General features: G+C 49.4%; 1 protein-coding gene across 5 annotated transcripts in view; it reads left to right on the top strand.

The window, feature by feature from the left end:
• The window catches only part of LOC148403137 (transcription factor COE3-like), a 30,238-nt gene extending 17,946 nt beyond the window's left edge, over positions 1 to 12,292 (top strand). The window contains exons 9-16 of one of the 5 annotated variants that reach the window (XM_088383375.1): positions 847 to 977; positions 1,287 to 1,413; positions 4,389 to 4,477; positions 7,271 to 7,336; positions 7,415 to 7,592; positions 8,152 to 8,331; positions 10,157 to 10,246; positions 10,562 to 12,292. In XM_088383375.1, the coding sequence (XP_088239501.1) occupies positions 847 to 977; positions 1,287 to 1,413; positions 4,389 to 4,477; positions 7,271 to 7,336; positions 7,415 to 7,592; positions 8,152 to 8,331; positions 10,157 to 10,246; positions 10,562 to 10,593 (893 nt within the window). In that variant the 3' untranslated portion in view covers positions 10,594 to 12,292. Of the gene's footprint in view, positions 1 to 843; positions 978 to 1,286; positions 1,414 to 4,388; positions 4,478 to 7,270; positions 7,337 to 7,414; positions 7,593 to 8,151; positions 8,332 to 10,117; positions 10,247 to 10,561 lie in introns of all 5 variants that reach the window. The other 4 variants (XM_088383363.1, XM_088383369.1, XM_088383356.1 and 1 more) reach the window with 4 other exon arrangements.
• Positions 12,293 to 12,564: the final 272 nt, after the last annotated feature.

The raw sequence follows: 12,564 nt of genomic DNA, 5'->3' as shown, positions 1-12,564 counted from the left end.
GGCCTCTTTCAAGTGCGCTGGCGGGCGCGACGGGCGGGTGTCGCCCACCTCGGCGGGGGATGTTGATGAAAGGAGCGCTTGCTCACCTGCTCAGATGGCCCCGACGTGTTTGGCTTGCACCTGGCTGGGACAAAACAAACGCTCCTTGACATCAATCTGTCGCCGCCGCCGCCGCTTCAGATTGTGATTCTTATTGCGAGCGCCTTGATACTACCGGGGGAGGGAGGAGGGGGAGGCGGTCCTTGAGGTCCGAAGGCTCTTCGTCGTCCTCCTCATCTTCTGGTGTGCTCTCCTTTCATGTGCGTCAACATCTGCTGGTGTGTTTGTCCCCAAGAACGCGGCATCCTCCAGACTTGCTCTTTTTTTGCTTTGTGCTGCCCCCCAAGATGCATCATCTGGTTTATTTACCACCCCGACAAAAGGCGGCAAATGAATGTGAGGCTCACAATGGCCGCTGCCCCACTTCTTCCTCTTTTGTCAGGCCGTCTGATGGCATGCTCATCACGCCTGGTGGCAAAGGCAAATTTGCAAGATTTCTGGACGACACAAGCTGAAAAAGATGAATTTGCAAAATGGCCCCCAAATGAACGTGAGCTTATTTTTGTTTTGATGGGATTTGTAATGATTTACTGCGAGCAATCCCAGAAACACGAGTGAAAAAGTTCTTCCTCAAAAACCTTATTGAACGGGACGTCAAATGTTGCCTAAATTCTATTTTTGCTTTTGTTTTTGTGCGAGTTAAGAACAATCCACCCACTCTGAGGCTGCGTGTCTGTTTCACATTTATGTGTGTGTGTGTGTGTGTGTGTGTATTGTGTGCGTGTGTGTGTGTGTGTTGTGAAGCAGCCACACCGTGCATCAAAGCCATCAGCCCCAGCGAAGGTTGGACCACGGGGGGCGCCACCGTCATCCTCATCGGAGACAACTTCTTTGACGGACTGCAAGTGGTGTTTGGGACCATGCTGGTGTGGAGCGAGGTGAGTTCCAGAAGATCACAACACCTGGCGGGGAACCGGGTTCGTTGGTCCCTCCTCGCTTTGATCCCTCGTCCGGTGCCGCCACGAGCGCACGTGTGTTGACCCAGATTTCCAACTTTTCATCTGGTGTCTTCCAAGTGTGCTCTTCGAGCGTCGTCCAAACACATTCTACTTCCGAGCATCTTCTTCTACGTCTTTTGTGTGTTCTTCAGGTGTTTCTTTTTTCTTTCTAGAACGCCCCAAATTGTTCTCTTAGCTTGTCTGTGTGTGTTTGTGCGTGTTCTTCAAGCATGCTCTTGTGCTCCACAGCTGATCACGCCACACGCCATCCGCGTCCAGACGCCTCCTCGCCACATTCCCGGTGTGGTGGAGGTCACGTTGTCCTACAAGTCCAAACAGTTCTGCAAAGGAGCACCGGGGCGCTTTGTCTACACAGGTGAACACGCGCGCGCACACACATGCACACGCACAGATATTATAGTACAAAAAAAAAAAAAAAACATTGGTTTAAACACGTTGTCTACTTTTTGTATACACATTTTTTGGCTCCCTCCCTCCCTCACACACACACACACACACGCACACACGCACGCATGGATATTATTGTATTTTTTAAAACCAAGTTAACATTGTTTTAAACATGTCCACTTTTTGTAAACAAAATGTTGTGACACAAGCGCGCACACACACACATCATGATATATAAAATTAAAGAGGGCCTCCAACATCTCAAATGACCCGATTGCACGCGATTGCGTGCAATTGTGTGCTTGGGATTGGATCGGCGACATCTGACCTTTTGACTTTTGCGCACAGTTGCGTCAACATCCAGATGTCCTTGAAAGCGACTCAAAGGTCACATGTCAGCTGTTTAGCTTGATAAGTAAATGTCAGCGTGTTGCGTGGAAAAAAGGGGGAAAAAAAACGCCTCCCCACCTTTGTCACGCCGCCGCCGCCTGCGATTGGCCGAGTAGATAGAGCCCATCGGCTTTGTGGACCTGTCGGCGGCGAGACGAAACTTTTCGAGGTCAGCGTCCAGCTGGCCGACCAGTTTTCCCTTTTACTTTTCCTCACGGCGACGGCGGGTGTCCGTCCATGTTTCGTGTCCCCGGCAGCATGTTTTTTTTTTTTTGTTTGTTTTTTTGACTCAAAATCAGCATCAGGTCTGTTTTTTGCCAAATCGACCTGCTGATTCTTGAGCAAATTTGCACCCCTTTAGACGATCGATGATCAAGCCGATCCTCGAGGAGCATGTTGCCCATGTGACCTAAGTTTGACCCTCCATCAATACACCCATTTACCCCAAACGCGTCTCAACCCGGCGACGGCGGCGACACGCCTGTGATGAAAGGAAGACTTCCTTTGAAGTCAGCTCTTGATTGACAGCCCAGCGGGACTTCCCGTGTCCTCAGTCGCCTCAGTCATGGCGGTCCAGGAGCTAATGTGGGCTAATTAGCGCTTTCCGTGGGGCCGTTTTAGGCCGCCGAGTAACATCTCAGGTGGGGAGGAGGAGGGGCCGGTCGTGTCTTTGAGTCAGCGGGAGGTGATTAGCCTCTAATTAGTATGCGAGCCACGCTTGTTTTCCGGTCGCCCCTCGACAGCTGCCACGCTAGCCCGAGTGCGAAGATAGGCGAGCGGTTGACGCAGCTGGCTAGCCGATCGACCACGGCGCCGATCCCGATCAAAAGACACCTCAGGAATTGGATGCTCGCTCGCTCGCTCGCTCGCCGGTTAGCAAGAAGCGGAGACGACGTCGGTCGCTTCAGCGCGTGAAGGGAGCATGTGACATCATCAAAGTCCGTCAGGCTGAGTGGCGGCGGCATTTCATCCAATTAGCGCCGGGGGATGGATGACGTCACGGATACGCACGCCGCATTCGCAGCGTAAAAAAGGAGAGGAACCCGCAAGGTTGTCGTGACAGCGGCCGATGAACGCAAGCGGGAAAACGCGGGCCGAGCCCACACTCGACCGGCGGGAAACAAACGGGCGCCTCGCCGACCCGCATCAATCACACGGCCGAGAAGACGGCAAATTGGCGTCCGATGGGCGGCCGCCTCGAGGGGGAAAGAAGCGCGGGCGGAATACGGCGGCGGACGTGACCGCACCGTCGGCGGCGCCATCAGGCTCATTTGCAGGGACGGCGCGCAATCTTTGCAACAAAATGGGAGTAATGCGCGGCAACTTTATGAAGTGGACGAGCCGAGACGGCGCGTCCCAAAATGCTGGCGCAATCGCTCGCCTCAAATAAGACAACAGGAAGTGGACGGCCCAGGCGGCGCCTTTCCTCCGCTCAGTGGGGATGACGCCACGCCCACCGACACCAAATGGCCATTCCAAAGGGGAGCAAGCGCTCCATCCGATTTTCCATGAAAATTCATCTGGCTTGCCTTTCAGATTCTGTCATTTGGAGTCACAATCGGATTCCTATTTCTTATCTGGGCAGGATAAAATTGATGTCAATGGGATTAAGATTGAGGTCCAGGCTGCTTTTTAGGCTTGTTCACATTGACATTTTGATTCCCATTCGCATTGCTGTCTGCGTTCGTTCCGTTTCATTTCCATTCCTTTCCGATTGCTACTACGATTCGGATTGAGATTCCCATTGCGATTTTGATGTGGAAAATCAAATCGCCGTTAAGATTTTCTTTGAGACGGAACGTCACGATTGGCCTTCACCGCTCGGTCCGCTTCAGTTTCCCGATTTCAGAGCGTCCCTTCGGCGAGTTTTGTCATGCTAGCGCAGGGAGGAAATACGTTTTGGGAACGGGGGCTGATTGCTTTCCACCCGGCGCCCGCCAAAGGTCTCTGCGGGATTGGTCCGTCGTTTGGCGGCGCGTTCACGGCAGACTGGAAATCGACGCTGGCGTGCTCCCCGGGCGCTTTGTCTCTCTTCCCGTTTCTTGCACGTCTTTCCATTCGGTCGTTTCTTCATCTTCTTGTCTCCGCCTCCGGCCGCCTCGGACAAATTAGATTTAGCGTCTGCGGCCGCCCGGCGTTCCCCGGGAAAGCCAAACAAATATTGTTCTAATGCTAATAGCGTCTGCGGGCCGCTCGCCCGCTTCGTATTCATGAAGGCCGCACTTATGCAAATGAGCGCGAGGAGGCGGCCGACGTGCGGCCTGTCAATCATCGTTAGCCGCTACAAGCGCTAACGCTGACAAAGACCCTCTGACAAATTGTCCCCAAAGTCAAATTTGACAGCGTTTTATGATTAATGGAGTTGATGGGCGAGAACAAGTGGCTCCCGACTCCTTCTTCCCGCCTTTGCCCGGGCAGGAAGTAGATTTGAATTAGTATCCAGTCGTTTCATCAAGTGTTGCCTTAATCAGATGACTTCATCATCGCCATGGCAACGTCGACTCATACCAAACTTGTGTGTGCGTGTGCGTGTGCGTGTGCGCGCGGTGGCAGCCTTGAACGAGCCCACCATCGACTACGGCTTCCAGAGGTTACAAAAGGTCATCCCTCGCCACCCCGGGGACCCCGAGAGGTTACCAAAGGTCAGTGCTCTCTTGTACACACACACACACACACACACACACACGCGCAATTTCCGTCTTCTGGTTCTGCTCAGTCAGATCCAAGTCGGATCCAAGGTTACTCCACATTCATCCAGATTCAAAGATAATTTGAATGGGAATGAGACCGAGATTAGAACTCAGATTATTTTGGATTGAGATGGCAAATTAGACTGAGTTACACTGAGATTGACATTTAGTTTTACATAAAGTTTTGGATTGAGATTTGAATTCATATTTATTTCCTTTCAGATTGAGATGCAGATCAACATTTGAATTTCCTTTTAGATTGAATGAGTCTTTGAGATTACACTGAGTCTTTTAAATTGAGAATACGATTTTGATGCCGATGTACTGCAAATGATACGTTTGTTTCCAGATTTAGATTCAGAAATACATTGACTTTCATTTTACATTGCGTTTTAGACTCACAAAAAGATTCAACTTCGGTTTGAGGTTCAAATGTAAGTTTGAATCAAGATTGCAATTGAGATTCACAGTATTGAGATTTATGCCACTGTGGAAGTGGCAAGTGGTGGCGCTGTCACGTCTGTGACGTCTGTGACGCTTTGTGGTCAGAAAACGGCAAGACGCTTCAGTTGTGAGGTGCAAGTTGACAGTGAGCGCCTGCTCATTTAAGACGCCTGTGATTGCGGAGGCGGCGGCGGCGGCGGCGGCGGCTGCAGATTGCCTTTGCTGGCCAATGAGGGCAGATGTGCGCTGACAGTGAACGCCGCTGCCAAATTGAAGCCATTCATCAAATGGCGACACGCCACAAAAAGCCGTTTGTTTGTAAATTGATGCTAATCGCCGGCGCAGGTCGCGCCGCCGCCGCCATCATGGCCAGCCTTCACCTCTTCCTCCCCATGAATATTTATGCCTTCCTCTTCCTCTCAGGAAAGCGTTTTGTCGGCGAGGTGGAGGCACGCGTGTCTGCGCCGGCCGGGTGTCAGACCGCGCGGCAGCGGGTTAACGCCGCCTGTCACTTCCTGTTTGCTCCCGCCTGCCGGTGCGCGTCGGCCAGGCTTTTCTTTGGTCTTGCCGGCCGGCGTTTGTCATCTGGACTGTGACGCATCAAATGCGCCAGTAACGCGTCACGAATTATATACCGGGGAAGTCTTTTAGTGATGGATTATACGCACAGGTGCCAAATCCAGGTCCAGAAAGTCAGGACAGAGACTGGTCACTTGTTTCTGTGTCCTAAACAGACTTAGAGGAGAATAGAGCACCCTGGCGGACATTTTAGCAGTCGATTCAAAAGTATGAACGTGAGCTTTGCGTCGCCAAAGGACTGCGTCGCAGCCATCTGTCACATTTCTACGGCTGTTTTTCTTTACTGTCGCCAGCGATAGGGAAAGTATGAACGTTAGCTTAGCCTCGCTAAAGGAGTGCGGCGCAGCCATCTGTTCGTTTCTACGGCCGGTCTTCTTTCAAAAGGATGAATGTTAGCTTAGCTTAGGTTCCAATCTAATTAATAATCAATACGGACCCCAAAATAGGTGGTGTGTTTTAGGGTCGCGATCACAGTTTGTCGATGACGTTCGAAGGCATTTCCATCGATCAAATTTTCATCGGATTCAAATTGAGTTGCTCTCGATGTAGTCGTTGGTGGGATGACGGACGCAAAATGGCGGTGAAAGCGGGACGCTTTGGATGACAAGCGAGTCCCGTCAAGCGAGCGCTCGCTGCCGTTGCTCGTCCTTAGAAGACTCTGATGGTGGCTAATGTCGACCACCCCCCCTTCCTCCCACCGCACCGCGCCGCGCCTCGCCTCGCTGCTGGTGATTTATCTTAGTTAAGAGCTGTCTGATGACTCCTCCTCTGGGTTAGGCTCATCCTCGCCCTCGGGCACCCCCCCCCCCCCCCCCCCCCCACCCCCACCCGTCCCACCACCACGTCATTAAGAGCCCCGCGGCAGGAAAACGAGGAGGAGGAGGAGCCCCCAGGTTTACGACGGCGTCGGGATTCCCTCACCGTTTGTAATCTGACGTGAGCAAAGGCGAGCCCAAATCTCACATTTCTCACATGGAATGAATCATCTCCATGTTTTGTTGCTTAAAAATACTATACTGTACAGACAACACAATGAGAGGAATGAAATCAAGCAAAGCCCGGAAATAAATATCTGCTAGCAAAACATGGTGATGGGATCACGCCGCCATTTTAATCAGGTAAAAAAATACACACAAAAAAAGATCAAGCAGAGTGACGAGGCCCGAAGAAACGAGGGAGGCGATGGTTGAATGCAAATTGTTAGGAGCGTAACCGTGGCAACGCACCCTCCCTGCCCGATGGAAAAGTCGCCTGACGTCTTGTGATTGCTCTATTCCCACTTGGGATTTGTTTGCACATACAAAGCGGCACCAAGGAGAAGAAGACGAGGAAGTGTGTGTGAAGAAAATGTGATGATCGAGGGAGGGCGGGCGGGAGGGGGGATGGATGTAATACCCAAGGGAAGGCCAGCAGAGGCCTCCACCTTCCCGCTTCTTTTCCTCGGGGAACGCCATCCCTCCATCCCTCTGGCGTCCCTCGGCCGATGATGACGTTTCTCTGCCACCGGTTTTGGTTTTCGATCATTTTTTTGGGAGGTGGGGGGTGTATTGTGTGCAAGATTAAAAAAATAAAAAATCATGGTAACTAACCAAGCACATTAGGTCCTGTTGAAGAGTCCCCACACATTGACGTAATCATCAATGAATTATTATGGGGGTTTTTTTGTCATGATATATATATTTTTTGGTTTTGTTGAACTAATCTAAGCTCACGGTGTGACAGGAAGTGCTGTTGAAGCGAGCCGCCGACCTCGTGGAGGCGCTGTACGGGATGCCGCACAACAACCAGGTGAGCGGCGCTTGACGGCTGGCCCAAGCGTGAAGGGTTCCGCTTTGAAGCCCCTCCCCTTCCCTCTACCCCAACCAGGACATGATCCTGAAGCGAGCGGCCGACCTGACGGAGGCGCTGTACAGCGGCGTCCCTCGCGCCCACAACCAGCTGCCGCCGCTGAGCGGCGCCACGGCGCATTCGGGAATGATGGCCGTCAACTCTTTCGGCAGCCAGCTGGCCGCCAACATCTCGGAGGCGTCGCAGGCCGAACAGGGTGAGCCGCCTACTCCGCTCCGGGCTCTCCTAATCTTTCTTGCACGTTTTTATTATGTATTATGATGCTTATGTTATGTCAATAATAAAGGAAGAGAAATATTTGTCAAAATACTATAAATAATGCATCAACAGTACAGTCAACGTTTTAGTATTTGGTTAATTCCTTTTGTGGACATCTAAAAAATATATTAACCCTTCAATGCACAAGTGAGTGTAGCCTAAGCGGGTCAAAATGACCCATATTAGAATCCATGGGTTTTATCTCAGACCACACAACAATGATTTTGTGTTTGAAATATTTTATGATGAACATTTTTGATGAACGGTCGTAGAAAAATGTGTTTTTTGAAAAACATGTTTTTTGAGGAATACCTGGAATATGAAAAGATAGCAACTTTACTTGATGAAGATATTGGGGAAAAAAAAAAAACAACCTCACCGGGTCATCTTTGACCCACTCATGCATCTCGGGGGGGGGGAAAAAAAAAAAAACCCAAAACAATCCGACTTTTTGTTTGCGTTCCTTGACCAAAGCGGTCAATTTGATTTGATTGCAGGTTACTCCCGCAGCTCCAGCAGCGTTTCTCCTCGCGGCTACGTGCCCAGCTCCACGCCACAGCAGTCCAACTACAGCATCACGTCCTCCATCAACGGCTACGGCGCCGCCATGAGCAACCTGGCCGTGCCCGGCTCGCCCGGCTTCATCAACGGCGCCGGCGCCAACTCCGCCTACGCCAGTAAGTCGCCCACTCGAGCCAAGCCGGCCGGCCGGTCCAAGTTGAAATAGTGATTGACAGGCCGTGATCGCAGTTTGATGGACGGGTGTCGGCTGATTTTCCGGCACCTCCAGTCAAAGTCTTGAGTCATTGTTTCGAAAAAAGGACAAAAACCTCAGGTCTGCTGTGTGATTGGTCCCCGTGGCAACCAAAGATGCCCGTGCACCCCAACCTTCTTTGCCATACACCTCCTGGTCACTCCTCACCCCCACCCAAACTCACTAACATCTACACTCAGGCCTGAGCAATTTATGGCAAGCAGATGTCTTCCATTATCTGTCAGAAAAGAAGCCCAATGGTTTCTTGAACTGAATTCTAAAAGTACAATATGGAGTCAAATTGTTCTGTGGTCATCCCTTACAACAACAAAGCTTTAAATGCCATTGAGCTGATTGGAGTATTAGTTCCACTTTTGCAACTGTGAGGAATTTCCAAGTCCATAAAGTCCGAAAAATGGCACGCATGGAGGAAATTGAAGCCACGATTGGAAAATAAATCAAAAGCCAAGACGACCACTTTCTCACATATCCAAATGTGTCATCTTTGAAAAACCTGCGCTCTTCAGTTTTTTAACATCATCCCTGTGAAGTGAACAAAATGAGGACTCAATCGGTGGGATATATTGGCAAGAATCATCTGGGGAACTTTGAGGGCGGGCGCCATTAACGAACACGTCTTGAACAATGTATGCTTAACGGTGCCTTAGCTTCCGAGTTTGGTTATCGAGCAGGCGCTCTAGCGAATTAACCGTTGAAATGCTGGTTAGGGCTTAACCGGTTGCCAACGACCGGGCCCTGCACTTGTGGCCCACGGTGAAAAGCAGAGTTTGCCGTAGCACCGACGGAAAAACCTATTCCGCCATTGTGGGCCGAAATGTTGGCCCGCGCTCACTCGAGTCATTTCAGGAAAGAATTGAACCAACCGAGTCAGAGATCCATCTTGTGGAGAAAGGCCCATTGTGAGTAACACTGAAGAGTATCGACTGTTTCATCCAAAAAGGAAGCCGAAACTCGGGCTGAAAAAGGCTCAATCACTCAAATGGCTCTTCCGACATCACTAACACGTTACGTTGTTTTAGCTTAGTCTAGCCTAGTGTCAGAATTGGATTTATTTCCCCACTGATTGCTGTGACATGCTCGGTGCATCCTTCAGTCACACTTGTCTGCAGTCTTGGTGCTAAGCTAGGCTAACCACTCCAATCTGCGCTGTGATTGGTCGCAGCAACCAAAGGTGTGGCGTCGCATCTTACAACCCTATCCACTCATGTCTCAGCACTCTTCCTACCTTAGCTTAGTTTATCTTATTTTAGTTTAGATTATTTTAGCATAGTTGATCTTATCTTAGTTTATTTTATTTTATCTTAGTTTGGATTAGCATCAAGACTTGAAGCACTGCTGTCATGTTCATTTCCGCAAGTAGCCAGTCTTGATGCTAAGCTAGGTTTATCGCCGCAGCAATCAGCATGGACGCCTGCTACGCTTCTTCAAGTTATGGATCAACTTTGCCAATGAAGGCCTCCCATCCTCGCCGTCCTCTTCCTCCCTGCATGCGCCATCCATCCATCTGTCATCCATCCATCCATCCATCTGTCATCCATCCATCCATCCATCCATCCATCCATCCATCCATCCATCTGTCCATCCATCCATCTGTCATCCATCCATCTGTCATCCATCCCGACCCGTCCCGCCGCCGCTCACTTCCTCCTTCCTCACCCGTGGTCTTCCTCTTCTTCCTGCTCTCGTAGGCGTGCGTTCATTCTCTCCTGTGACTATGGTTTCTGCAGTCAAACAGAAGAGCGCCTTTGCTCCCGTGGTGCGGCCACAGACCTCCCCGCCCCCCACCTGCACCTCCACCAATGGCGGCGGCCTCCAGGGTGAGCATTGCCCTCGACCCCATCCCCCCCCCCTCCACCGCCCCTCATGCTGTCACCTACTTTCTCCGCAAGGTCTTCAAATCAAAGTTGATCCATAACTTGTGTGTGACGCCATTTTGCAAGGGAGCGCAACTTTCGCCTACGCATTCATTGTCTGGGGTCCATTTTTAAAATGAAGCCCTCTGAGCCATTTGGTCATAGCAATGTGAAATTTGGAAGGAAGCGGAAATCCAATCGATTATCACAGAAAAGCTACAAATGTATCTCATCTGGGAGTGTACAAAGTTTGAAGCTCAGTATTCTTTCCTCTTGCAGCGATGGCCGGTCTGATCGTCCCGCCCATGTGAGATTGCCCCAAGCCGCCTCCCCCCAACCCTCCCCCTACTAGCCCAACGGATTCGTCTGCACCGCACTCCAAGCCACAGAATCCTCTCACCTCCACCTTGAAGGTCACATGACGGTTGATGATGTCACCGCATAGAACAGGGATTGTTGGGGGGTGTGGTCTTACTTCCAGGAATGTCTTGATGACATGGTCACTGGCCAATCAGCTTTGAGCAATGGGCCGCTTCTGTTTGTTTGCCACAAATGTTTGCATGACGCTTGCTTGAGTTCCCAGAATGTTGCGTGAAGATGGGAAGGGATTTTTTTTTTTTTTTTTTTTGCTCATCTTCTGGCTACGTCTTTAATTAATTAATTAATTTATGTTAATGCGCTCCGAGAAGGATCCGCCTCTCTCTTGCTTTTCCACGTCACAATGGAACAATCTAGAACCTTTAAGGCTTTTCTTGAATGGGACCAAGTCCAGAATTCCACAAGCTCGGAATTCAGTCCGGCCTCCAATCAAAATGGGGCGGGACATCATCAATATGGAAGCAATTTCCTTTCCATGCCAGCCTGGAGACTGTCGTGAAAATCATCTTCTTCATCATCTTCTTTTTCTTTTTACCTTGACTCTTTCTGCTTCTTCTTCTTCTTCTTGCTGTTAGTGTGCAAATTATTTTATTCTTGTATTTACAAGCTTTATTTCATGTTGGAAATCTCCATGGAAACATGTTTGTTGTCTTTTAGATATTATTGTACAGAATGGTTTTGTAAAAAAAAAAAAAAAAGTCACAACATTGTTTTAAACATGTTGTCCACTTTTTGTATACAAATTTTGTGTCACACACACACACACACACACACACACGGACGGAGACATACATATACGACACAGACACACGCGCACACACACGCACACACACACACTAGCTAAGCTAAAAGCTAAAAAAAAAATAATAAACTGTTGATGTGATGTTTACACCTTTGTTTACACTTTTCCATTGAAACGTCTTTGAAGCGTTTATCATGGCGTCCTCATCTTTGTACCAAGGTGTTGTCTTTTTTTCTTTGGGCTTATTAAGCGTGTGAAATAGCGCCCCTGCTGGACACTTTGTCTGCCACCGTTCAATCAGGGACTTTGATCAAGACAAAACAGAAAAGTTTTGAATGTCTTTGAATTGACACATTTACAAACTTTTATGGGAACGTACGATATCTTCAGCAAATCAGCTTTGACCTTCCTCTTTAGTTTTCACGGATTGGTTTCTTTTAAATTGTGTCAATATGTTCAAAATAAGAAATTGATCCAAAGCACAGAAGTTAGCGTGCGGCAGGCCACGGTGTACATTCATGCACACAGACAAACATTGGTACATGAGTGCAAAAATCAAGGTATGTGCCTACATAGGTATATTTGTACATTTTGATGTACACGCATTCATACATCCAAGCATACATAGGCACGTACGTGATACGCAAACGTAAAGGGCGCACATACATAGGCAGTACGTGTATGCGTACATTCATGCGCATGTATGTACTAAGACCACAAATAAAGACAGACAGGTACGTAATATACATCCATATTTACTTTCATACATATGTATGTAAATACAAACGTTCGTATACATACGTGTGCATGTTCTTTTGTTTCTTTTCTGTGATATTTGCTGACTCGTGCTTTTTGTACAGAAACTCTTCAATAAAGATGACATCACCTGACTGACTCCGCCCCTTGGTTCTCTTTGCTAAGCCGTCTTACGCATGTCAAGCTAACCCTTCAGGTGCATCTGGGGACATTTCGACACAATACACGAGTTGCGATCGCTATTTCCAACTCAAGACGAAATCTATTCACCGTACGCAGGGTCAAAAGTGCATCGGGAGGGCTGCGTTGAGATCTGCATGAGCTGAAATGGAGCCAACGCATAGGAGGGAGGGGGCTTCATGGGGGGGGGGGGGGGTTGGAAGAAACCGACACAAGTAATGAGCTC

Source organism: Syngnathus floridae, chromosome 1, assembly GCF_059516105.1.
Source record: "Syngnathus floridae isolate MCC-2025c chromosome 1, RoL_Sflo_1.0, whole genome shotgun sequence".
Lineage (NCBI taxonomy): Eukaryota > Metazoa > Chordata > Actinopteri > Syngnathiformes > Syngnathidae > Syngnathus > Syngnathus floridae.
Note: the sequence above shows the minus strand (reverse complement) of the source record. Positions and strands in the feature narration are given on the sequence as shown.